Genomic DNA, 27,609 nt, shown 5'->3' with positions numbered 1-27,609 from the left:
GGTCATCGCTGTGAACGTGCAGCGCGCTAAGCAAGCAGCGGTTTCGATTGCGATGTCTTCATGAGCCTTGGACATGATGCTGTTCATCACCTCGTCGATATCTTCAATCAGTTTGAGGTCGTGTGCTGTGCTCCCGTGGACTCGGTTCATGTAGAGCTTCTCGTACCACAACGGCGCCAACCCCACATAGATTGCGTGGTGAGCTAGATAACTCCTAACCATCGCTGTTGCACGCTTGAGCTCCTGCGAATCACAAGTTGCATGAGCTGAAGCTGGGTACCTGGAGAAGCAGGGCTGTACAAACGGCACATCATAATCGCCATACAATATTGAATACGTAGACGCTCGTGCTCCTCTACACTGAAGGTTTCATTTGCATTCTTTGTTCGCGCTAACCACGCTCGTAGCCTCATAAGAAGCGTCCCTTCGCAAAATTCCGTGATTTGCAGGTCTAGCTGCCTGTAATTGCAAGAATTTTGGGGACCAAGCTGGGGTTCGACCCCATTCTGGTGAAGCTCTGATTTTGCGGCTGCCGCTGAGGCTGCCAACAAGACTGCTCTCCTCCAGATTAAGTGTTCTAGTGTTAGCACGATATGCGATGATATCCTAGTAGTTCTTGGAGTTGCCGATGTCCATGTGGATGCGGTAGTGTTGTAATAAGATGCATCATCATCATCCCTCGACCACTTGCTGGGTTAGCTTCTCATTACCATCTGAGGGATTGTTGCATGTGCTGGGATGTGGGCCAACGTCATCTACAGAGGAGATTATAATCAGCAATCATCTTGCTGCTGCCAGAGGACGGAATCACCTGTTTGGAAGTGGCAAGGCAGTCTGCAAGCCAAGTTAGGGGCTTTGATGGGTCCTGGCCAGCAGCTTCCAGCACCTCTTCATACTTCTCCTTGGCTTGTCGTTCAACACTCGTGCACACTGAAATCAAATGATGCGCCGTGTTCATTCGCAGGAGCATATGCGATGTCTCTATCTTTGCACAGCGGCTCAGCTCCTTGTTGTACACTGAAAGCCGAGTCAAGTACTCTGGATCTTTCGCCTCCAGCTCGGTCAAACCAGCTCTGCAACCAACAGCAATGACTCAAGACTACAAGTTGCACAAGGATGAAGACAGGGACATAACGTTACTCACACGTTCCTTTCCGTCCCATGCTACCTTGTGCCATGTTGTGGATGCGTTCATTTCCTTGAAGCTGCTAAATTGTTCATCTTGGCATCAGTGAGGCTTATCCAAGCACAGTCCACATATGAGCATAAATGTGCCACGCTCCAACCTTCCATAAAACTTGAAGCACCGGGCGTGACTCTCGTTTATCACATTCTGCTATTGCGACAAGCCACAGCTAACCTGGTGGCGCCAAAAGCCTCGTTTTGCAACTGCACACTGCCATGCTGCTGTATCAGAAACGACAAGGATGCTATCTGCTGGGGTTGGTGGTGATTGGCTGCTCGTTGAGGTAGGGTGAGTAGACATTCTGTGCCATACTTTAAGCCTTAAGTTTGACAACAAGCTTTACGCCTGAAGTGACAACGCATCATTGCGTGCATGTTTTGATAACTTGCACGGAAATGGGCCTTTGGCAGCTTGCTGGTGAGAAACAGGTTGATGGATCACCTTGCAGGGGCAGCCGCAGCTGCCTTCTCATTCTTGCTTGCCAAGTCCGCCTTGTAGCGCGCCAATGGGGGCGGCGGGCGGATGAGAAGGTGTGGGTTTTCCATGCCGCTCTTTAGACTGTTGGTGTATGACCGCAGGACACCATCGATGCCCTCGAGCAGCCCTCGTACCACTTGTGCAGGCAGTGGCAACTTCATGTCAAACATGGCCTGCATGCCCACACAACGGTGAGGATAGCACTGAGCCCTCGTGTTGGATTGTTGGAGTATTCCTGTGGCGGGTCTCCGTCCTTTGCAGGGTAAAACACGACCAAGACGACATGTCAGGTCAGGCTATGGTAAGTCTGGCTCAGGCAAGCCTCGCGTGATGGAAATTGTAACACTGATGCCCAAGTACTACTTGGAGTTGCCAATGTCCATGTGGATGCCGCAGCGCTGTAAACGAATCATCATCACAAGTCATATTCAACTGGAATGTCTTGTGAAGCGAGCTCCACATCTCACAATGCTCACAATGTTTGCTCTCTGAGAACGGACCCACCAGCATCCGTGCACTGCTGTTCATTGTGCCAGAGTGAATCATCATTGCCTGGACCCGGCCGCACACACGACCAGTGCGGAGTAGGCAACTGATGCGGAAGTCAACAGATGTGTCAACACCGTCATCTCGCAGCATCTTTGCAGCACTGCGTGTTGCTTGACACCAGAGAAGTTCAGCTTTTGATTTGTTATGGGTTTTTGTTGGCACTGTTTGCGTGGGCGACGTGAGATGTCTGCGCCAACATGTTGGGGTTGTCGCACCATTAGGCTTGAATCAGTGAGGCGCTCCATTTCCTTGGCGGAGTTGGAGATGTGCTGTGCCTCAGAGACGGGGCGATCCCAGCGCTCAGTGGCGGCCATGCGGTCTATAAGATGGGCCATCCCCTTGCACTGCTCCTGGACCCAGTCGAACAGCACGGGCTGCAGCTTCATCATGCCCCCCCATGGCTGCAGCATGACTAATACATCAGCGTCCGAAAACTGTGACTCAACCCCATCGGCATATTGCCAACACTGCGATATACTTCATCACAATTGCGCTGCAAGTTTTCTACCTTGTGGGCTGGCGGTATGTTGTGTGCAGTTGCCACTGTATCTGGCTGATTGGCAGGCAATTGCTATGAGTTCGGCTATCGAGATCTTTCTGCAGAACTGCCGATAGAAGGCTTTCTGCCGCTCAAAGGTTTTACGTCAAAATGCCACTCCTTGCTTCAAACCGGTCGAAAATGAAGCCCTCGAATTTGTGTATGTGTATGTCGTGGCCGGAAGGGATAACTAATTAGGGAAGCAAGCATTTGCTTTGTACGTTTGGAGGTGTGTAGAAGCACAGACAGCTGCGTACCTGAAGGCCCATGCTGGTGGGCGTGTGATGAGCCCCTGACGCACCGGTGACTTGTGCCATTGCGTCAACGTAAGTCCTTTCCAATTCCTCGCAAGCTTGAACAGCCTCCAGCTCCTCGTCGCCCAACACCTCCACAGTCATGAGCCATTGCTGGTAGCGGTCCCCAGCCAAGCGGTGGCTGTGCGAGAGGATTATGGTCGCTGGATCCCCCCCCAATGTCACACTATGATTCTGAAACCCAGACGAAAACTCGACACACAGGTCGATAAATGCCTGCAGTGCATCGATTCAGTCACTTCCAGACAGTCCACGTTCTCATGTTCTGCCGATTGCATCCACTCGGTAACACGGTTGGCGGCAGAAATCATTGCAAGATATACCTGGGGTTGGGGATGACTGGGATTAATTTCGCGCTTGCTCGATAGCCGAACTTGTCGGGCGCGGTGAAGTGCCGAGCACTCTGTGACTTAGATGGCATGCAGCAGTCAACAACAGCAAACAATTGTTTGTAAGCAAACTTACCTGCACGGATGTGGCAAAAGCTGCCAGCGTTCTGGCGATACACTCATTCATTTCGTCGTTCATTTCGTCATCGTCGTCCACCTTGTCTTCGGCAGTCTCTTCGGACGCCTTATCCCACAGCCGTGTCAGCTGCCGCTCCAAGCTGCACTCGATAAAGCCCTCGAGGGTTTCCATGCCTTCCTTGCCCATGCCCGTGGCGACAAACATCGCAACATCCAGCACACCGGATAGCTGATCCGGGCCAGAATACTCGTGGAAAAAGTCCTGCAGGCTGGAGAATAAGTGCTCTTGCATTGCCTGATACACCGTCTGAGCGGCAGCATTGGCAGGGGGCGCTTTACGAGGGGAGAGAGTGCTCATGGTCGCCTTTGGGGAGGGGGGGGGAGCTGGTTGCACCCTAAGGCATTTCTTCACTTGGTCCAGGGCAGCATCGTCACCAGACTGCAGATACTGCTTGAAGTGGACCCAAGCGTCTAGTGCTTGCTGAAGCTCCGGGTCCACCCCCAATGCTGGAAACACGTGATTCTGCACATGTCAAACAATGTCAACGGTGCGTCGTCAGCATTGCTTGCCACATCTTGTGGTGGCTCCCATCACTTGAGACCATCTGCAGACTGTAGCCTTGCCGATTGTAGCTTTTGCTGTGAGTCATTGCGGATGGCCTAGTCCCTCTAAAATGCTCGCGTGGGTAAAGCAGCAGGAGCTTGAGCCACCAAGAAAGCTTCCAGGGCTGCCTAGCTTTGCTTGACCACGTGTGATGTCTCTGTTTTGTCGAGCAGCACTTTCTTGAAGCCCTGGCTGAGTGTGCATCCAGAAAGTGTAGAAAGGTGCCCGTGTGGTTCCAAAAGAACAGCTACATTTTAAGACAGCCAGACATATAGCCATGAGACGAGCATGCCGAATCATGGCTCTCATGACTACACTCGAGCGTCAGCTACGTTGCAACGGGTTGGTGCCGAACAAAACATACATTTCACAACCATGTAAATATCATACAATGTCGTGCCACAGTGGCTGATGTTTCGTTCTGAGCACAGAAGGCACACCTGAAGCAACTTGGCAAACACGTCTTTCTGGTCAATGTAGCCATTGTCGGAGACTTCGTCGTGCATGGCAAGCAGCAGGACCTCAGCCACGCTCACTCTGAGCGCTGTGTACTCAATATTCCGGCTTGCCACCGACGCGCACATCGCCGATACTGCTGCGCAGAATGCCTTGATCGCATCTGCAAGCAGGAGACGTCAAGGCAGTGCTTCTCCAGCCTCAATCAACTCCCCATTGGAACGCCGGGTTTGGCGCCTGTACGGCGAGCTGGTGGGCAACAAACTGGTTGCCAGCAGTAACAACAGCAAACCAAAACCTTGCACTCCATGCACTTGTATGCGGGCATTCCTAGCGCGCCTTGACTTTCGAAATGAATTCACCACTTCAACAGCAAACCCCTTTGCTGGAGCTTCAGGCCCAGGCTTATGATACAGATCCCCAGCCCATAAGTCCCATCCCAAGAAGCTTGGCTGTACACGACATGAAGCGACCATTGATGCCGCAGTCACCTGCAGGACACTTCTAGACACTGCACCAGTGATAATCTAAGGATGGGTGCGGGCAAGCTCGAGCTCAAACGGCTTGGACGCATTCAAGTCATTGGGGTCATGGGGCAGGAACACGTAGCGTGCCGCAAGACGATGTGATGTCCTGTTCAGATGCCTGCAGAAGCGTGCATGCCTGTTGAGGACAAACAAGGGGGTTGAACTTTGTTTTGGCGAAGCACGAGAGCTGGAGAGATACCTGCATGTTCGAGATCGTGAAAGTCGGCCTGACTGGGCTCGGTGAGCCGCCTAGCCGCGCCTCGAACAGCAGCCATAAGATGCCGGAGGCATCCTTGCTCGGCAGGCTTCTCCCCGACCGCAGCAGTGAGGCCCTTCTTCAAGGCCAGCCGCTGCTCCTTACGCTCTCGCTTCTCTCGCTTCTCGCGCTCTTTCTCATCTTCTTGCGGCCTGAGCTCCACCATGGACGAAAGTATTTTGGTGCAGCAACCGGTTGCGGTGTCCCGAAACAACTTGAACGCGCGGAATTGCTTGAAGTCCTTCCGAGGAGCGGCAGGAAGCAGGTTTGCATAGAGGTCTACCACGAGATGCGGAACAGTGTGCGCCTGGTCTTTGCTGATTCCCATCGCGCTCCAGGCCTCTTTGGAGGCAGGTTCCGGCCCGAGAAGCTTCTTTGACTCCAACAGGCCTTGCAGCAGGGGCCCATGCTTGTCACCAACGCCGAGCTGCGTGAAGAGCGCCTCCCAGATATCTGCTTTGTCCAGCTTCTTCGTCCCACACAGCACAATGAACAACATAAAGGCAATCTCCTTCACCTCCTCCTCTTGCAGCCCTGCACCAGTGTTCCGCCAGACCTTTTGAGTTGTGGTGCCAGGTGCCTGAAAATGCACGAACACTGTGTAGAAATTAGAGTGTTGAAGCCCAATCTGGCAAACCATTGCGCCAATCGTGACCAATCAATGATCCATAGTCCGCGACTTCGGCGCTCCTGATTGAGATATCAACCGCAATTGCTTTCACAGCTGACAGGACGATGTCATGGAATCTACAAACCCCTATCAGGTGTAACGTGTGCATCTAGCTTTTCGCACCTGTATCCATGCCTGGAAGGATGGGCGACACCTTTTTCTTCGGCATCGCGTCGTCCAGGTCCTCATCCCGCTCGCCGCCATGCATTGATGACGGTGCGGTATTTGGGACGCTGCCGGGCCGCGAGGGGGGGTGATGGGGCTTGAGGAACATCGCATTGCGAGAACATTCTGTGATGTCAATTTGCGATTTGCCTGCAAACACATCCCACCAGTTCGGCGCACCTCCAGGATGACAACACCTGAACACGGTGCTTTGCCAGATCGGGGTCTGGCCTCCATTTCTGTCCCCAAATCGGTAATGGTAGCACTCACTTCCAAGTAGTTCCTGGAGTCTCCTATGCCCATTGGATGCAGTGATTTGATTCACCATCGTTTCCCGAGGAGATCTTGGAGTTGCCAATGTCCATGTGGATGCGGTAGTGTTGTAAAAGGATACATCATCATCATCGTCATCAATTCGGATATTCTTCAGGCATCTGGACCCCGCAACTGACACGATGTAGCGAAACGCTACCCAGACGCTGAGCAGCTTGGCGAGGTGGGCACAGCGTGTCTCGGTGCTTCGCCAGAATGGGTTTGAAGCTCTATTTCTGTCCCCAAAAATCATGCATCTTCGGGCATCCGGACCCGCACAATCGCGTGACACTGCTGTGTCTGACCTCCCAACACCCCTACTCCTGACAGTGCCATCTGATACCTCATTGCGCATCGTGCATGTGCAGTTCCATGCTGTTGCTTTGGTTTGCATCATACTGCACGTCCGGAAAGGCGTCGGACCAGGACTGACCGGCACACCAGACCGTGTGGACTCCTCCCCTACAAACAATCATACATGACACAACCAGACCAGCAACAAATGGGATCAGCCGAGGTACACGCCTGCTCTTAGCTTGTTAATCAGCTTGACCGGGTCGATCGTTCGCAGGAGCCATGGTTCAAGCACATCCACGCCCATGGGCAGGAGCACTTGGCCTCCATTCTTTTCATGCTTCTGTACATGCACGAGTTATGTGACCGATGAGGAAATTAATCTCAACATGTGTGGCTTTAGAAGAGTAGCATGATGGGCCATGACGATGGCCAAGCCCGTCGAAGTTGGCTCTGAGTTGGGCATGGTGCGACGAGTCCTATAATGTACGGATGATGTTGCACAGCAGCCAGCGCACCATTACAAGTGCACTTGATTTCGCGTAAACGACAAACGTCAGCAGTAAATTTTCTCGGTTGGCTACATTAACTGTGGCGCGCTGCGAGGTTGCAACCCATGGCGTGAACCGCTTGGCCTGACGCACACCATGCATCTTGAAGACGTTGCATGCCGTAGCCACGACACGCACATGCTTGAAATTTCCTAGCAGCAATGCAGAATTGAATCAGAGCCGTGCTTTGTCCAACTCGTTAAGCAGTGTCTTGCGTCGTATCCATACCTCAAGCAAAAATGCAAGCAGGTCATCCTGCTCCTCGGAATTGTGTATCATTGCAGGCTCATATTCTTATTCCTCTTGATGCAAAACCAAGCGTGCACGCATCCTAGGCCGTTCAAGGCCTGCAGCCTGCAACGCACATTCCAAGGCAACTGACAAGTGGACGGCACAGGGCCCGCACGACGAAGTACCGCAACACGGGTACACTCCACGTCAGTCTGGTCAGTTATCTTAAACTCCAGTGCGATATTCGTGTTCATGCGAACGCTGGTCTTTGCTCACAGGTCGCAAGGGGGCCGGGCTCTGCTGCTGACGTGAGTCATTACACTCGAATCACATGTTGATGTCGGTAAACGAGAGTTTGTCATGTTTTGTGTGGATTGTTTCACACTGCACTGGTCAAGGACTACAATAACACCAGATAAATATCGCAGTGCTAACTAGACATGGTGAATGTCAAGGCGCATCACGTTTCACACAACCCTCGTCCACTGAGCAACCAACCGCTAGTTAGTTGTGGACAGTGGTCCCGGATATCTGTCGGCCCACCATCGTCAGCCCACAAATGAACGCGACGACGGAGCAGGAAAAAAATCTTGCTCCGTCGTCGTGAAGCAGCATGCTCAGCAATTGAGCAACGCACAGGTACCGTGTGGATCATGTTCATGGGCAGGACGCGCTCAGCGCTTGTGCTTGCGTATCTGCTGTGAGGCGCTGACAAGGTTTCGGCTTTGCTGTTGCCAGAGCATTGGCCACGGATCGTGGCCCACGGTAGAACACAGTCATGGGGAGCGCCATGGCCACGGTACGTCAAGGTCAGATCTTTCCTCTTGACGATCATGAATAGTGACCGATCACCGCCGTTAGTACGTCAAGCTCAGTGGTAATCGAGTTTCCACCCATGTCCAAGTGGTTGAACTGGCCGCTTTCGGATTGAGGGTTGTGGCGACCAGTGTTCGACACTGGTCGCCACAAACCTGTCGCCGCAAGAAGGGTTTTCCGGGGTGCACTGATGGTTAGTGAGGGTGTTCGTGAAGTACAGACTCCGCCGTAGACTACGCCCTGCCTCGTGTTGGCGGCATCCAGTTTTGTTTTTTTTTCTTTTGGTTATTGAGTACAGAACCCCTCCATCATGCGGAAGTATATCGGCTTCTTGGGTTGAATCTTCAGGAAGACGAGACAGGTGTGCCTCTGCTGTGCCCATGTGTCAGATAAATGAATATCAGACAAATGAAACACGCGAGCTACATACGCCAACATGTCAGCAACTTCAAATCGCTGTTCTCATGCAGCAACGCGCAGTCTTATTGACGCCTGTGACCAGAGGCACCAGGGGATGGCCAGCGCACATACCGGAGGACATTAGACTGCTGGCGATGTTGGCCTGGAAATTCTGCAAAGCTTCATTGTAGGTTCTGCGCCCTGTTTTTGCAGTGCTAGAGTTTTGTGCATTCTATGATGTATGCTTGTGATTGTCTACAGATTGCTTCCAGCAGCAATGATGACAATTGCATTGCTTGCTTGTACCATGCCCATGATACGCCTCGCTATTAGTGCGTGACTAATAACGGACACGTATATATGAATGTGTGTGTATGTGTCAAAACAGGAGTGAGTCTGAGTTACCAGCAGCCGAGGAGAGTCGAACTCCACTGTAGGCTCCACTACGAGACTCCACTTCCGTAGACTGCGGGATGAGTGTATTGTGTAGTGCTCTCTAGTTGGTGTTCCATTCTTGTACACCGCATGCTTCCTCAGCTTATATTTTACATCCCAGTCTCCACATGCGGTGTCGTTCTGTGTGTGTGTGTGTGGATTACTAGGTTTATTAGTAACCATGACTCAGCTATACGCTGGGCGTATCAGTCTTCCCCCTCCTGAGGACCAGGACCACTTCTAGAAACAATGAACAATGTGTTCAAACAGTCTGTTGGGGTGACGTGCTAAGTTTATTGTGTCATGCCAAGAGTGATGTGTCCCACAAAATACAAGAGCAATTCAGAAAAGGCAAAGAAGCAAAAAGAGAAGCACCTTTGCGTCGTGCACTGCCAGCCCTTGACCCCACCAGCCACATCTCGGTCATGTCTGCCTGTCACTGGTATAGACTCGTATCGTCGGCGACGTCGCATCTGCTTTCTGTAATGACTGGATCGGACTGTCATGGTGCTGTCATTGTGCATACTTGTATCACGACAATATGCCTGGTGGAGCTCTCACCAAAGCATCTTCCCGAACCCGATTCCCGATCCGAGCACCGGCCACCTTAAAGGTGTAGGCTTTGAAGGAATTTGTTATTGGTAATTTGGTCCAACCACATCCTCCTCATTGGTTACCAGAACCAAGCCAGAGTGGACAGACACAGAACGCGGTCCAAAATTTTCCTAGAGCCACCACAAGTGTGTGTGCAGATTGATGCAACTAACAAAAAACAAAATTGTGAATTCTCTCCCCCCCCTCTTTGAGATGCATGAGGTAAACGTGCAATGATTGAGACGCTGCCCGGTTGCACACCAACTTCCCAAACTGCCCTTCACTCAAGTCATCCCGAACGCGTGTCCCTTTCACTTTCACGTACTTGTCGGATATTTCACAACGCGTAGGTCTAGCTGACTAGAGTAATGTCGCGCTGTTGGGCGGGGCTCTTTTTGACGACTGCTTGAGCACTTAGATACCGCCGGACTGTCCTCCGTTCCCCCATATGATGATCACATAACCGTGAGCGGGGTGATGCCGAAGATTGAAGCAAGCTTGCTTGACATGTCGTCAAAAGCAAGTATGAGAGACGCCTAGGCCGCTGTATATTGAAGGGCTCCAATAACACCTCGTTTCGCCGCCTGCCAACTGCCTTTTTTTTTTTCGCAGTATTCTTGTATCATGTCGGCTGTGACCCTCGTCAGTGCAGGTCCGATGGTGCTGTCCAAATGAGAAAAGACGCGACTCGAGACTCCCCATGAATGTAGATCGGCTCAGTGCCAGTTTCGACCGATGTCCGCAAGGCAATCACCAAGCAAGCAACGTTAGTGTCAAGTCCCCACACCCGAGATGACTGACTTATCTCTCATCCAGAAAATTGTTATGCTCCCAGGCAGCATCTCGCTCATGTACCTTACCCCATGGTGCAACCTATGCGTTCGCGCGCAGAAACAAAAAACAAACTTGTGATGGCTCATAAACTCTACTCGATCGCACCTCCCGCGTTCTGCCATGGCCAACCCAACTTGGTCCCAGTCTCCTAATGTATGCGTGGGATGTATGATATGCTTGCCAATGAGGCGTGTGGTTGGTTGCCAAACACCATTCCCGGTATCTTGCCTCTCGGGATTACCAGACCGCAATCGTCTGTGAGCCTGCCGGTGGGCCAAACCGCGCCAAGGCCTTTGGGTTCGAGGACGACCAGTAAGAGAGAAACCCACAATTGGTTCTCGATGTCATATCTGCACCGCTGTCGTGCTGTACGCGCTCTCCAATGGCGCTGGTAATCAGGCTGGTCGGTTGGCTGGTGGGTGGCGGCGTGAAGGACGACGCTGATATATGTAGGCTTTCCTGCACAGCTACACAGCAGCGACGCAGCAAGCATGCATAACATAAAGTGACAGTAACAAGTGAATGCAATAGCCATATGCAATTTGGTGTCAAATACATCAGGATTGTGTCTTTTATTAGGTCCTGGTCCCCAGTTTATTCCTGGTTTGTTCTTTCATATACCATAGTGCGTGCATGGCGGACAGTAAGGGATGCACATGTGATTGTCGCTCAAGGACGGACTCAAGGCTCATGGCTTAGGATTGGGCTTTGGCACTAGTGTCTAGAGAGTTGGTCTCGCAAGCGGGCTACAAATGTCTGGATTTGAAGTACAAAGACGGACCCTGGTGTGTCGTTGGTTGTATACCCAGTGAAGTGGTTGACTCGTGCTGCTGTTCGGGCTGAGCGCCGTAGCGCTGGTTGCTCTGCACGCGCTGGTGGTTGCTGTTGTCGCGCTTGTGCTTTGGCTGCGCGTTCCGCCTGTTCCTTCTGAATCTTCTCCTTGCAAGCTGTGTATTCAGGGTTTTCTTGTATTCGGTCTTCGCTTCCTCCGTGACCCGGCTCTGTGGCACCCACTCATTCATTTCATGCGGACAGTTTTGCCACTTGATTAGGAACTTCAGGGTTCTGTTGTCATACTTGTGTGCCAAAATGCGTTCAACAGGGTAATAACCAGCTGAGAGTGTGTCTTCAACACTTGTAGGCGGGGTAAGAATGTGCGCTGGCAGTGCGCCAACGTGCTTCTTGAGCAAGTCATAGTGGAAAGTCGTGTGTTTGCGGGTGTTCGGAATGTCGAGCGTGTAGGCCACTTTACCCCGGCGATGTGTGATCTTGAAAGGGCCGATGTTTCTGGGTGCTAGGTGTTTGCCTTGCTGGAAGTCCTTGCGGAAATTCTTTGTGCTGAGCCAGACCCAATCGCCGACTTGATACTGTGGAATAGTGTGACCTGGTTTGGTGTAACGTTCTTGAGCCTGTGTGACAAATTCCTTCGACATTACTACCCGCTGCTTCAGTGCGTTGGCCACTTCTCGTGCATTGGGTACGTTGCCTTCCGTCCTCTCCGTGTCCACTGGCATTCTGGGACTAAAGCCATAGTTGAACCTGAACGGTGAAATCCGTGTCGCCTCGCAGATAGAGTTATTGAGAGCAAACTCCACGCCGGCTAGGAATTGGTCCCAGTTGGTGCCTGACTCATTCGTATAGTGTCGCAGCGCACTTTCCACGACGTCATTCATCTTCTCCGTGGTGCCGTCGGTCTGGGGATGGAAAGCTGTAGACATGTGATGCTTGATCTTGAGATCGTTCGTCACCTGCTGCCACCAAGCTGAGCCAAAGAGCGGGTCGCGGTCGCTGATGATAGTGTCGGGTAGTCCATGTAGACGCACAATTTCTTGAACAAAGACCTTGCAGAACTCAGCCGAGGTAAAGCCTTCCCGCCGAAAGGGTGCCAGATGAACCATGCGTGTCAGCTTGTCGACAAACACGACCAGCGCGTCATAGCCGTTGGACGATTCCGGTAGGCAGATGATGAAGTCCACATGCAATGTTGACCAAGGGCGGTCTGGGTTGTCGATCGCTTGTGTCGGCGCCTTGGGTCCCTTGTCTGGCTTCTGTCGCTGGCATGAAATGCATCCGCGTACAAAGCGCTCCACGTCTGTCTTGAGTCCTGGCCAGTAGTAACGCGTTCCAATCACGCCATAAGTGCGCTTGGCTGACTGATGAGCTCCAAAGAGTGAGTGATGATAAGCAAACATGATGTCTTGCCTGATGTCCGGCACATCCGGTACAACCACTTGTCGTAACTCCGTTATCCACAGACCCCGGTCGTTATCTAAAGTCCATGCGTGTTGTTTTGGATTGTGTTTTGTGAACCAGTCGCTGTCCTTCTGTTGTACCAACCGTTGCCTGATTGAGACCGCGGGGTCAGCCATTGCTGGGTCATTGGCTGGTGCGTTGGGCTGTTCATCGCCCGCTGTTGGTGCTGGTACTTCTGGCTCTACGTCCTCCATTCCTTGCCCCTGAACTACCTGTAAGCTCGCCGCCGCAATTACACTGTTTATCACCACTGCCTCTACGACGTTGTTGCTTTTGTGTGGCTGAAATTGAGGTGCCCGAGAGATGGCGTCCGCCTCATTTACTGTGCCCCGCTTGTACTTCCACTCAAAGTCAAACTGCGCGATGTCCTCGTACCACCTCATCTGTCTTGGCGACAAGTTTGGTTTGGTTAGGAAAAAGGTGTTGGGATTGTGATCAGTGTACAGAGTGAAAGACGCCTGTGAACCTTGCAAGTAGCATTTCCACTGTTCCATACAGAATTTTGCCGCGAGCAGTTCCTTCTCCCCTGTCCCATATTTTCTCTCCTGGTCAGTAAGTTTCCTACCCTCAAACGCCACGATCTTGCCACCTTGCAACAACACTCCCCCAATTGCGTAGTCACTGGCATCCACCACGACATCAAACGGTTCTCTGGAATTCGGCGTAGCCAACACTGCATCTTCTGTCAACAGCGTTTTAACTGCATCCCACGCTGCTTGTTCCTCATGTCCCCACTGCCAAGGCACATCTTCTTGCATCAAGCGTAAAAGCGGTTTGATGGTTTGAGTATACCTGAACGCAAACTTGCGAAAGAAGTTCGCCAGTCCGATGAAACTCCGCAGCTCCGCTTTCGCCTTCGGCGCGTTGTTGAATCCATCCGGTATGGGCCAGTCGTGCAGCACCTCCAGCTTCTTAGGATTAGGACGCACGCCATCTCCAGAAATGATATGCCCCAGAAACGCAATCGCGCGCAGCCCAAACTCGCACTTCGTCCGCTTCAACTGCCACTTGTGTTGCTTCAGGGCCTCCAGAACTTGCTCAAGATGTTGTAGATGCTCCTCCATATTGCGGCTGAAAATGAGTACGTCGTCAATGTAGACCACCACGAACTTCCCAATAAAGGGTTGCAACGCCCGTACCATGCGTCGTTGGAATTCTGCCGGTGCATTAGAAACTCCCATAGGCATCACGCGGAACTCGTACTGCCCCATATGCGTAACAAAAGCCGTCTTGTGCCTGTCCTGCTCCGCAATCGGTACTTGATAATAGCCTGAAGTGAGGTCCAGCGTAGAGAAGATCGTCGCTCCCTCCATGGCGTCCAGTAGATCGTTGATGTGGGGTATCGGGTGCTTATCCCTGATAGTGATCTTATTGAGAGCTCGGTAGTCCACACAGAAACGCAAAGTGCCATCAGGCTTAGGCACAAAGAGTACTGGTGCCCCGTAAGGTGAGTTTGTTGGTTGAATCTTGCCCATTTCTATCATTTTCGTTATTCCTTTTTCAATAATTTTGCGTTTCTCCCCAAAAACTCTGAATGGTGCGCGCGATGGTGGCACGCTACCTGGTTGAATGCGTATTCGGAACCCTTCATCCCCCTCTCGCCAGGCGGCCTCCCCGTATGGAAGTGGTTCAAACACCTCCGGATACTTGTCGCACAGCGCGACCAAGCGCTCGTCCACCTGTGACGCTTCTTGTTGTTTCTCCCGAACCAAGCACAGTAATGCGTTGCGAGATCGCAGCGCCTTGCCAACTGAAATCTGACGACATTGCGTGTGCCCTGGTTTGACCGGATCATCCTGTCCCACAATCCAATGCTTGACTCCCATCTCATCCGTGATCCGCATCCGTCGCTCATCGTAGTCCAAGAGCGCCTTTAACTTGATCATAGCCTCTTGCCCGAGCAAAATGTCATGCCCCATGTCCGCTTCGACCACCATAAGCTGTAGCGATGGCGTGCGGCAGTGCCCCACGTTGAGTTGAACCGTCACGTATCCCTTGCTGAGAGTAGTCGCTCCATTGAAGCCCTTGCAGTAAATGTGGTTGTTCGGCTTTTGAACCTGCAGTTGTAGAGCGCGGACCAAGCGTCTGTCGATAACACCGTCGCCGTTGCCATCCCCCATTGCGCAACCAGAGTCGGAGAGGACCATGCAACTGTGCCGATGCAGCATAGCTGGAAACGAGAACAAGAACTCTGACAGGTTCGCGCGTGCCTCTGAAAGTGCGTCCCTCACAAAGTGCTCAGGCGGTGGCGTAGGACATGCCTCACGGATCAGTTGACAGATCGGCTCCTGACGCGCCGGCACGTAGTACACATGATAAGGAGACTTGACGCCTGCTGAAGGTTGTGTGGTTTCGTGTTGTGAATGGAGAAGTGAAGGTGACGAAGACGAGCTGTCGCCAAAAGCGAGGTGTTGCCCGATGACAGTACCCGTGGAAAAAGTGTGAAGCAGTCGTGCGGTAGGATGGTGTTGCCTGACGAGGCCTGCCAAGGTTTGTGGAGCAACTATGCATGCAGAAGAGTGATGTTCTGTTGCAGCCAAAAACTCGGCCAAATTAATGACTGCGTGTGGCATGTACACAGGGTGTTTGTACAGTAGGATGTGTTTGCCCACACATGCATTGATGTTGTCCCGTTCCAACTCCTCCACCAAAGAGATGGCAGGTACCTGTTCTTGAAGTCCCCCTGGCCGATCTGCGAAAAGAGTGACTGGTGCTGTGAGCTGCTCAATATCCTGTAGCGCTGTCGGCGCCAAGTGTTCTGTTTCCACTGCTCTATGTAGATCGCTATTGGCTGAGCTGACAGTGGCTTGACGTGACGCGTTCCAACGCTCCTGGTTTTCATTATCGCACTCATGTTGTTGTGAAGCGCACTCCGTTCGCTGCGGGGAACCCCCTCATTTATCACTCCCCAGTCCCGGTCGGTGAGGTCCCTTGTTGTGTGGGTTTGCTGGGCTGTCTGGGTGGTTCTTGGTGAGACGTGAGGCCCATGCCGTTTTTAACTCGGCGTTTTCAGGTTGATCTTTGAGCCTGCAGTCTCTGGTGTTGTGACTGGTGTACAGTGCAGCTGGTTTCTCTGCAAATTTGCAGAAACTACAGAATCTTTCTGACCACGTTTTGTTGTGGTAGGATGGTGGAGGTGGCACTGTGTGGGTGTTGAGGTTTGAGATTGCTGGGGGCGGGCCTGAGTCGTGTGGCGAGCTGCCTGAACTCGGTGACGCTGGATTGGCTTGCGACATTTGCGCAGCGAGGGGTGTTGATAGTGGCTTGCAGTTGTTTGAGGGTTTGAGGCAGTTCCTTGCGGTTTTGACCTCCCGCGTTAGAGTAGGGGTGGTATCGAGGTGTGCGGTCCACGTGAGTCCTTGTCTTAAAATCGCTGGAAGACGGCTGTGAGTGGTCTCTGGCACTGGTAGTGTACAACGCGTCGTGTTGTGAGCAGTAGATCAGCGCTAAGTTTATGTTGTCCCATGTTATTGCCTTGCCCAACAGGTGCTTGTTGAATTCCCTAGACATCCAATGCCCTGTGCCCATCCAATCATTGATGTACCCCAACATTGCGGTATCGTTAATGGCTTCGCCGAATTGAGCCTTGAGCCGGTCCCTAGCCATTCTGGCTGCGAGCGCAAAAGTGTGTGCACCCCCTTTGAGTTTGGGGTTGAACGTGATCTGAGTGCGGAGCTTGTGCAATACTGTGACCAACACCTCAGTGCTGATGTAAGTCTGCCGAATGTGGGAGGCGACATCTTGAAAGGAGACCAATGACATCGGCAGCGGTGCAAAGTGCTGGTGGATCGCTGTCTGTATGTCACTCGGCAGCTTGTTGAAGTACAAGTGGTACCAGACTGGTTCCAAGTCACTGTTGGCATCAAGTGCGTGTTGTACAGCCTCAACGTAGTGTCTCAGATTGTCTGGTTCCATGTCAGGACAGCTGCGAACAGAGTTGGGTGCAATCTTAGCGATAGTTGAGGGGATTGCTCGCAGCAAAGCATTGCATGCGCGCAGGCGCTCACTGTATGGCAAGGTAGTGTCTTTGTACTTGTGCAAGTTGTCGTTACGCTGCAAGAACAGGACAGTGCGGGAGGGTTTGTCGCGCCTGCTACCCGATGCTGATTCACGCGGACGCTTGCTGGTTGAGCCGGACGGAGACTTGCTGGCGCCAACGGTGTGACGAGGTGGCGAGGCTGCAACGCCTGGCACGCTGTGCTCGTCTTGGTTGTCAGCCTTGTTGTCATGGCTGGTGTCCGTTGTATCGTTGGAGGCCTCCACGTCTGAGTCTTCAGAATTGGAGGAGAGCTGAGATAATGCAGCGGACATTCGCTCCTTGAGGTTTGCACCCTGCACGTCATGACCACGGGAACGACCACTAGCATTGGATGGCTTTGGCAAACCACTCAGGGCGCTACGCATGAGCAGAGCATACGCAGTGTCTACTGCCTGGAGATAATACCGTGCAGGTCCCATGAAGTCCGATGCTGCCGATATGAACTGTTCAAAACCCTCCGCGTCAGTCACCCGTGCAGCTACCCATGCCTCCGACCTGTACCTCACTTTGTAAACCTCCTTACACTCTCGCAACCATGCCGAAGATGCTAATTTGTATCGTGCTTTCATGCTTGGATCGTCCCTGATAACACGCATTGCAGCGTCAAGCTGAAGCTCTCCATCCCGCAGCTTCTGGAACACTTCCTCCAATGCCACCTCAGCTTCCACAACTCCGGCCACTTCCTCAACATAATTCCTCAACTGCTCCGCATAAGCACCTAACCCGGCATTCCATCTGTCTTCGATATGTTGGACACGATTTTTCTGAGTGACCATGCTGCTCAAGATGCTGTCGCGCAGAACCGAAACACCTTCCAGTCCCGGAATGTCCATGGGCTGAAACTTTAGTGGATCCACATACGGCGCATTGCCGTCAAACTCAGAAACGGTCAGCATTTTGCGCAAGCAAATTGACAGATTCAAACACGAAATGCGCTGACAATGAATATGCAGTATGCGGTATGCAACTGTTGGCGTTTCAAGACGCAACTCAGACACCTTGGTAAACGTTACTCAATCGGTACCTGCGTTCTCCACCACTTGATACGCCTTGCTATTAGTGCGTGACTAATAACGGACACGTATATATGAATGTGTGTGTATGTGTCAAAACAGGAGTGAGTCTGAGTTACCAGCAGCCGAGGAGAGTCGAACTCCACTGTAGGCTCCACTACGAGACTCCACTTCCGTAGACTGCGGGATGAGTGTATTGTGTAGTGCTCTCTAGTTGGTGTTCCATCCTTCTACACCGCATGCTTCCTCAGCTTATATTTTACATCCCAGTCTCCACATGCGGGTGTCGTTCTGTGTGTGTGTGTGTGGATTACTAGGTTTATTAGTAACCATGACTCAGCTATACGCTGGGCGTATCAAACGAGCTCTTTTGGTTCGTTTGGCTTGGTTCTGTCGGTTGCCTGACAAGTATATACATGTGTTACAAGCGACAGGGCTGGCAAACCAGGAAAGACCACCAAAACGCGAATGAAAAACAAAGGAAGACAAAGCACACAGCGACACAAACGAAAACAACTAAGGTAAGACAGGCATCATCCGGGCCCTCCATCGGCTCATCACAGCCCGGCCGGAAGTTGTGCCCGACACGAACGGCAATGCGCGAGAGAGAGTTGTAATACATGCGCGCATTGCCCTTGCACAGGGCGCAACTGAGCTCCCGACGCACAGTCCGTACGAAAGCGGCCTTGGACACCCGACCTGCCGCCTCCACCAGGTCGCCAAGCTCCGACAAGAACCCGCGACGCCGCGACACCCATGCGGGCCGTATGACTCAACAGCAAGCGGCACAAAGTCGAACGCAGAGCCTTCGCCAACCTCCGCGAACTCCGCCCGCTTCCTCGCCTCAGCCTTCGCAGCCGCAGACCCTCCAGCCTCCGCTGCGTCTCGCACGTACGATGCAGCCGCCGGGTGCGTGACGACGCAGTCCAGGATGCGGACGCCACCGTCAGGCCAGACCACGAGGATGTCGCCCCGACGTTGAGTGGCAGCCCCTCGCGCCCCCGGGGCCCCAAGGCTGCTGTAAAGCGGCTCCGCGCTCGATGCGCAACCAGCGCGGCGGATGGCATGGCGCCAGGCAGAAGCCCAGATATCATGGCGCACAATTGCCTTGCCAGCGTTGTGTTTGCAGGAGAGAGCGTGGTCCGGCGTCGTCGAGTCGCCAGCGGAGCAGGTGCATGGAGGGACGTCGATCAGCGACGGCACCCCCAAGCCGAGCCGATGCCGGGCTGCCATGCGAAACTCCGCGTTAGTAAGACGCAGGGCCGACCACACGGGCAGCGCAGTAAGCCAGCCCGACGACGTGCCAGTGGAGGCACTGCGAAGGCGCGCCGCATCCCGCTGGCCCTCCACGGTGTTAGTGTCACAGGCCTCGAGCATGTCCGCGCCCGCACGATCGCCCACAACCCTTGACACGGCCTTCTGGACGCCGGGCAGGGCTTCAAGCACGAACTCCGCCGGCAGGTCCCGGGCGCTCTCCTCCCACTCGCACTCGCCAGCGGCGTCGTCGTAGACGCGTTGCCACGCCGACAGCAACGCCGGCCGCAACTCGCCCGAGAAGGGCTGACACACGTCAGGACCATTCTGCATAGCCGCTTGCGCCTTGGAAGCTCCTGCCACCAGCGCGGCGGCCGCGACGAGGGGTGTCGCATCGCGCAGGCCAAAGCCCCCATGCCGAAGAGGGAGCCGGAGCTGTTGCACAGCACGCGCAGACGCCGCACCGACCTCAGGCACCTGGAGGAGCGTCTTGGCGGCTGCCATGATGGCATCCTCTACGCGCACAACACTGGGTTGGAGGCGGTCCCACGCGACCGTGCGCAAGAGGTGCGCCATGCGCATGGACAGAGAGGACCGGAGCAGGGCAAATTGCGCCTGATGGCTGACGGGCAGCGCCATGAGCTTGCCCACTTGCTCGATGATGACGTCCGCGCGGGCAGACAAGGCGGCAGCAATGTATGCGTCCGTGCCAACGGGCGTGCCACACACCGTGACGCCGTTGGGGCAGTGCTGAATGCCCAGGTCAGCGGCCAAACCCGCAACCGCCATGGAAGGCCCTGCAGTGAGCGCGCACTTGCGGGGCTGGACGCGAAGGCCAACGCTGGGCATGCCGCGATCCCCGGTGAGCGTGTGAAACGCCGCACGTAGGGCGTCGACTTTGCCGACCAGGTTGACGTCATCCGCAATCGCCAGCACGGCAACCGCGGGCCCAGCAGCCTGAGTGCGTTCCAGGATTTGCTGCACCACCAGGGCGAAGAGCAGCATGGCAAGGGTGTCGCCCTGGCGCACCCCCGTGCGCGACTGGATCGGGGCCGTGCCGGCTGGGGCGCCGACGATGTGCAAGTCGGTGGGCGCACCGTACGACCATTGCACATACGGCAGCAGCGCAGGCACATACTTCTGTACCGCCGTGAACAACGCAGACCGGTCGACCTCGTTGAAAGCATTGGCCATGTCGACGGTCAGAAGCGCGGCGTCAGGGTCAGCAGCCAGCGCCGAGCGGACCGCATGCACTAGCGCTTCCACCCCGCCCGAGACGCCCACCGCGAGCTGCAGCGGCGCGAGCGAGCGCCCAAGTTCCTCACAGGCTGTCATCGCGCAAAGACCAGTGAGACGGTAAAGGACCTCGCCGATCGCGATGGGACGCGCACCACCATCCGGCTTTTGTATGCCCACGAGGGAGGAGTCCAGAAGCGATGAGTGACGTGGAAGCCTGCCCGTGAGCATGAGGTTGACGAAAGCCAGAGTGGCGTTGAAGGCCTCGGACGAGGCTTTGGTGGCCGCCAAGACGTGCTCATATGTCATGCCAGTGGGCCCGCCCGCCGAGCCGAGTTTGGCGTCGAGGCGTTTAAGCGCGCGCTCGAGGAGCTCGGCGTCTATACGCAGGGGCGGTGTGGCGTCCTCCAAGGGGACCGGCGGTTCAGCGAACGGGTGTTTCTCATGGAGCGCAGCAATGACAGCGGGAGAGCGCGTATCTGCCAAGGGCGCTGATGCCAGCACGCGCGCGCTACGGGTCACACTACCGAGGCCGAGCATGCGTTCCACCCGCAGCGCCATGAGCTGCTCGGCCGACAGGGTGCGGCGGCGAAGGCGCGGGACGGCAGCTTCACGCTCATCGGTGGCGTCATCGTCATCCTCGTCCTCCAGCGCCTGGCCCGCTTCTATGCGGACCATGCGGGCCAGGGCGCGCCTGTTACGCCCATGAGAGCCGCGGTTGTCAGCCAGCGCCCGCCTGGGAAGGTCCGCCAGGGCGTCCAGGGCGGCGCATACTTCGGCGGAGGCCTGGGGGTCGTCGGTGCGCGTGACCGCATCAACCACGTCCAAGAGCGCGCGTGCGTAGACGCGACCCCATTGCGCGCGAATGATTGACGGCACAGTCTGCGGTATGTCGATGCGGCGGGCAGGCTGACGCGCTGGCTGCCTCTGAACGGCAGCGCGTGCGGTGCCCGAGTGCGAGCGTGCAGCGCACGTTCTCGATCCTTGGCCGCGACCCCTCGCTGAGGACGTCCCGCGTGCGCGGCCCCGATGTGGGCACGACGCGCTGGCAGGGGGAGCGGGGCCGCCTTGTGCGGGTTGTGCTGCGGCTGATGCACGCATGGGGGGTGGAGGCACAGCCGGCGGGCGTGGAGCCGGTGGTGCTGGCGCCGGCGGTGCCGGCGTGGGTAGCGTCGGCTGACACCGCGGCGGCGTAGGGCCCACAGCACGCGTGTCGCCTGAAGGGCGTATGTAAGCACGCGCGGAGACGTCTTGGGTGCGCCTGAACATGCGCGGGTCAACCGGAACGAGGGGAGAAGAGGTCGCAGCAGGGGGTGCAGGGACCGCTCCGCGCTGTTGGACTGTGCGCCCACCGGATCCGGGCCGGGCATTCAGGGGGGACGCGCGCGTCGCGGACGCAGCCTGGCAGGTCGGCCAGCGTGACGGGTTCATATTCGGCAGGACAGAAGTGGGCTCCGCCACAGAGGCACGCGAGGGCAGCGCGTGGTGGCGGGCCGGGGTCTCGTCACGCCACGTGAAGGACGCGCCTTCTCCGCGCGCGAGTATGTTGATTTCGGCGTGGCCCTGCCTCGGAGTTGCTGTGAGGAGAGCGCGCTGCGCGCCGGGGATTGTCGCGTGGCTTTGTGGCGGGGATAAGCGCGTCGAACGCCTGGGCGCAGAGTGCGCGCAACCGCCCGGCGATTGGAGGACCGAGGGGAGGGAAGAGGCAGCTTGCGCAGGTGCGCGACCGCCGGCGGTCGTCATTGCTCGCATGGCAGTGGCTACCGCCATGCACCGCTCGCCTTCGCGGGAGCAGACGGCAGCTCCCGCCCTTGCCAAACCGCAAACAGCGTGAACATCGGCAAGTCGCAACGGGGCCACGTTCATGCGGGTTGCGAGCCCAGTAGAGGCGGGCGGAGAGGAGGGCGACCCGGCATTCACCCGTTTCGTCGGCGGCTCAGGGAGGCTGGGCGGGCCTTGCGGGCCATGTTTGCGTGAGAGCGCAACCGCGGACGGTCGTGGGCGGGGCGGCGGCGGGGGCGGGGGCTCGCCCTGCGGCTGGGGGCCCAGCGAGGGTCGCGGTGAGGCCGGCGGCGAGGGCCGTGGCGGGGGCTGCAACGGGGACCGAGGCCGGGATCCCAGCAACGAGGGCTGCGGTGAGGCCGGCGACGGGGACGGCGGCGCGTATTCCAGCAGGGACCTCTCTGCCACGGCGGGGGTGGCGGGGGCCGGCGATGCCGGACAGGGGGATGGCGACGGGCAGTGCATGAGCACACCTCCGTTAAGCTGCCACCCGCTGGACGGATGGTGGGTTCGGACGTGCTCCACCAACTGCGATTGCACCGCGAAGCCAGCGGAGCACTGCTGCTCCGGACACACGAAAAGAGGGGGAGCCTCGGCAGGGGCGTGCCCACCCGGCTCAAGCGGCAGGGCGTCACTCATGCCTGCAGCACAGGGAGCGGCGGCACAAGGGGACAGCAGCACAAAGGCCGCCCCACAACAAGCGGAAACAGAGCAACAAGGGCCAAAAACAAAAGGCCAAAGAAACGGCCGGCAGGGCAGGGAGCACAGCAACAAGAGCACCCAAACAAACAAAAAGGCGCACCCGAGCAGGGCACAACAAGCGACGCGACTGCAGCAAAGCCACACGAACGCACAAAAGAAAGCAGACAGCAGAAAGCAAGGGCGAGACCGCATCGGAGCAGGCGCGGCCGGCAGACAGGAAGCACAGCAACTCGAGCACCCTAACGAACAGGAAGGCCCAACCGAGCAGAGCACAGCAAAACGACGCGACTGCAGCAAGGGCTGCACGAACGCACCAAACAAAGCAGGAGAACAAAAACAAGAGCGAGACCGCAGCGGAACAGGCGCGGCTGGCAGGCCAGGAGCACAGCAACGCAAGCACCCTAACGAGCAGGAAGGCCCAACCGAGCAAAGCACAGCAAACGGCGCGACTGCAGCAAGGGCTGCACGAACGCACCAAAGAAAGCAGGAGAACAAAAACAAGAGCGAGACCGCAGCGGAACAGGCGCGGCTGGCAGGCCAGGAGCACAGCAACGCGAGCACCCTAACGAGCAGGAAGGCCCAACCGAGCAAAGCACAGAAAACGGCGCGACTGCAGCAAGGGCTGCACGAACGCACCAAAGAAAGCAGGAGAACTTTGGCAATGTTATTTGTGCAAAGATCAGTTCATTGGCGAAGTACCAGACAAGGTAGCAGTCTCTCCTTGCTTGGACTGCGTTCCAGATTAATCGTTTCTGAAAGCAATCGTTTTCTGTGACACAAGGGCCAGCAAATCATAGCACACCATGTGATAGGGCGGTAGTTGCTGCAATCTGTGCGATCGCCCGCTTTGAAGAGGCTGACAATGATACCTTGTGCGCCAACAGCTGGGGACCAGTTCGGCCTCCAGATGACATTGAAAACGGCACGTATAGAACCTGCAATACCCCTGCATGATCATCAATCAGCATTTCGCAAAAAACGAGGAACGCTAGACCCCCTCTTCGCGTTAGCGTCCATCGTCCAAGAACGAAAATCCAGGAACCTACAAACCCATGCTTTCTTCCTAGACCTGAAGAAAGCTTTTGACGTTGTTTGGCACTCGGGCCTGTTCTACAAACTCTATCACAAAGGCGTACAGGGCAAGACATGGCGGGTCATACGCGATATGTATGCGAATGGAGAGAGCGCCCCCAGATTAGACCATCACACAGCCAACTACTTTCCTATACAACAAGGAGTTGCCCAAGGGGACCCTCTGTCACCCCTACTGTTTGTTGTAATGATTGACGACTTGCTTGAAGTTTTGCAGGAACATTGCCACAACGAGGGCATCGCCATCGCCCCCAGCATCGGCAATCTCGTCTCACAGGCTTTTGCAGACGATGATGTTTCGGTCTCTGGCACACGCATGGGCCTCCAGCGCGTCGTCAACAAGATCAAAGATCACCTAGACTTATGGAAACAGCCAGTCAACCCATCAAAGTGCCACATTGTTACCTTCCATCCAAGGCTTCTAGCGACCCCAACGGCACCCCATGCCAGGAAGCGGGCCCAGACCAATGGTATTGGGGAGAAGACACCATCGAAACCCGAGACAAAACCAAAAACCTCGGCCTCATCATGACAAGTGACTGTACATGGGCAGCACAAACAACCCACGCACGCACGAAAGGCCTGGCAGCCTATCACACTTGGAAACAAACACTTTGCAATCCCTACATCCACCGCGAAACCAAGCTCACAATCATCAAAACATGCATCAAGCCTGCAATCACTTACGGCATGGAGATCTGGGAGGCCCCGCCGGCGACGGCCGCCTCGCTTGAAACCCCCTTGAAATTGGCATTACGTGCAGCTGTTGGCATCCCGCACGGCAGCGAGCGCCAGCGCTACCCAGTTAATCTCCTACACAACGACACAGCAGTTTGCAGCATAGCGTCCGACACTAAAGCTGCACACGTACGCTTCTTGCACCGGATACAACACCTGCCAGCATCACGCCTACAACGACATGTCCTTGACATGCTGCAACCTAATAATACGTGGCGCACGCGTGTCGACAGCTACTGCGCCGAACTGATCAATGCCGACCCGACCTCCGAACTCGCCGACACTCTCCGCGCCCCTGGCGCCCACAATACCCACGCCCCCATGCCTGACATGGAAACTTGCCCCACCCAAACCAAGCCATTAACCAAAGCGTCGCCCGAGCTGACTCACTGCGTTACGTCGCCAAGGCGTGCCATTCCAACCGACTCGTCATGGCTTGAGCTCTACGAGCGCGCCCTTGCCACACATCCCAACCCTACTTAGCATTTGGCAGCGCGCGCTCACAAGTGCTGATTATATCCGGCCATTTTCTCAGAGACTCGGACATCGTATCGACGTCCGACCACGATGAACACACAGACCCAGCATTGCGGGAACCCCACACACACGATGCCCTGACTGTCATGAAGTTGTCAATGAAGAGCATACTGTTGATGACGCTGGCACACTACAGCACCGTGTCTTGCTGCACCGTATCACGGCGTGCGCCCCTATGCTAGCAGTCACCCAATGGTATCATGATGCTGCAGTGAGAATCTGTCGACGGTGGAGATGGCGCTGGCGCTAGCAGGTGCCCGGAGAGCAGCGACCAGCCGTTCATGGAGTCTGACTGCCAACCATCTCATTTCCCCCATGGAAATGTGCCGGCGCCACGACACGGCTCAGCAGAGGTCCATGATGAAGGCGACGAGTCTTTTCCTCACCACCGTGCAAGCTAACCTTGCTGCGCTGCCGGATCCAGCCACACTTGGAGATACACCTGTTCTTGTCCTAGATCGTTCCACAGGAGAGTCGATCCGTCCTGTAAATGATGGTGTCATTGGTGATGATTTCTGGGCGGCGCTTGTGCGCCGCCTGCCCCCACCTGTTCCCCCTACGCGGCCTCCGGTTGCGTCGGGGCCTGAGGCCGAAGCCCTTTGGGCAGGTTCCTTGGGGCGGCGCTCGCGTCGCCTCTTGGGCCTTGGTGTGATTCCCGGTTTATATATTTATTTATTTATGGTGGCTGTCATGCGCCGTGGGCGCCGCAGCTCGAGTGTTGAGGAGGCATCTGAGTGAGAATCGCCGAATATGATGACGTTCACGAAGTATGAAGGTGCAATACATCAGAGCTCATAACCAACGGAACGAACCATACGTGTGACTATATTGATGTATTCCTCTAAGGGTAGGTCATTTCCGCCAACGTGCCTCACGTGTTCATACTCGCATGCACAACCATGTCCATCGCCGATAGTATCGAACCTCTGCAGAGGCTACCAGTCAATTGGACATACGCTTGACGTTTTCACATTTCCCATTTTGTTACCCTGTTCAACGCATGCAACGCGTGTGGCAACAAACATGTGGCAACACACAAGTTTGCTCCGACACCGTTTAGTGCAGACACAGCTAATGGCAGGAACTTGACTCCTTTGTTGGCAAGCTGGTATGCTCCTCTGTCGTGTTGCTACCTGGTTGCTTCTACATTGCCTGTTTCAGACCAATGGACCGCTGCACCTTTCCGCTCACAAAGTGCGTGTTCGACGCTGATATACATATGCTAAACACTAGGTAAACTGAGCATCTTGTTGCTCCCCGTTTGCTCAGTGTCGTCTAACATACGACTCTGTGCCCACTCCTGATGAGCTGTGATGGACGCGCATGCATGGAAATGACGATACATTAAGATACCGCTGCATTCAGACAGTTTAATTGCGAACGGAGTCATTATGCGATTCCTTGACAAGGACCTTGTGTCCGAAGTTAATGTGCGTGTGACAAAGCCTGTATATTTTGTTTGTCAGGGTTGGTCTGATGCGGGTGGTTACCTGTTTCGGGCTATCTGTTCCCACCTGGCATCGTGCCGCTTGTGTGTTATGGGGTGACACATATATCTCCGGTGTTGCACAACCGTTTCACCCATTACATGTGTTATCCGTCGTGGGACGCATCTTTGTCGGTGTCGTCAGCCTCGATACCACCCGACTCTACTCTACGTACGAGTTAGCAGCCTCTGTTCTGCTTACAGCATGAGCCATTGGACCACGAATGTGCATTCGTATCACCATCGTGCTAAGGCTCAACAAAAATGGTGCTTGGCACATGCTGACGGCGCAGAATGCCTGTGAAAAGACATTTAGCGGTGACTATATCAAGCAGGAAGCATTCGCAATGAAGGCATGAAACTGTAGATTTGATTTGTGCATGACCCATGACGTTGTGTGCAAGCTTGGGAATCAGCAGCGTGTATGAGCGCAATTGGGGCAACTGCGGTTTCGTGTATATGCATTCTACCTGGCGTTGGAAATGGTCTAATGGGTTCTGGATACTGCAGATTGCCACGCGAATAATTGCGAAGTACGTTTTTGACAACCCAGCACAGACGTTGACGCAAGACACAGCAGATCACACACGACGGTATGCCTTGGACCAACGCTGTGAAGTGCTTGAATGACACCAACAGTCACATTCATGCGGAGTTTTTAGCAAAGTGGACATCGCTCTGTATTTCTGACAGTTCGGATGACAGGGGTCTGGCTGGGTAGGCGCAAAATTTGCTGTAATGGAGTTCGACCTGCTACTCTCTGCGTTGTGATGCCACACTGGACATGACAAGCCACACTTGC

At 55.0% G+C, this 27,609-nt stretch overlaps 1 protein-coding gene across 1 annotated transcript; it reads right to left on the bottom strand.

The window, feature by feature from the left end:
- Positions 1–90: 90 nt before the first annotated feature.
- LOC149809663 (uncharacterized) lies at positions 91–5,067 on the bottom strand (the record flags this gene model as incomplete). Its single annotated transcript, XM_089994710.1, has 8 exons — positions 4,857–5,067; positions 4,576–4,754; positions 3,530–4,054; positions 3,008–3,238; positions 2,428–2,613; positions 1,628–1,836; positions 812–1,073; positions 91–294 (listed from the first exon to the last, which is right to left on the bottom strand). Coding segments are annotated over exons 1-8 (2,007 nt in total), but the record flags the coding sequence as incomplete, so codon positions are not given.
- Positions 5,068–27,609: the final 22,542 nt, after the last annotated feature.

This window comes from Nuphar pumila, unplaced genomic scaffold, assembly GCF_984573655.1.
Source record: "Nuphar pumila unplaced genomic scaffold, dmNupPumi1.hap1.1 HAP1_SCAFFOLD_909, whole genome shotgun sequence".
Lineage (NCBI taxonomy): Eukaryota > Viridiplantae > Streptophyta > Magnoliopsida > Nymphaeales > Nymphaeaceae > Nuphar > Nuphar pumila.
The sequence above is the reverse complement of the archived record's forward strand: the minus strand, read 5'-3'. Positions and strand labels throughout refer to the sequence as shown.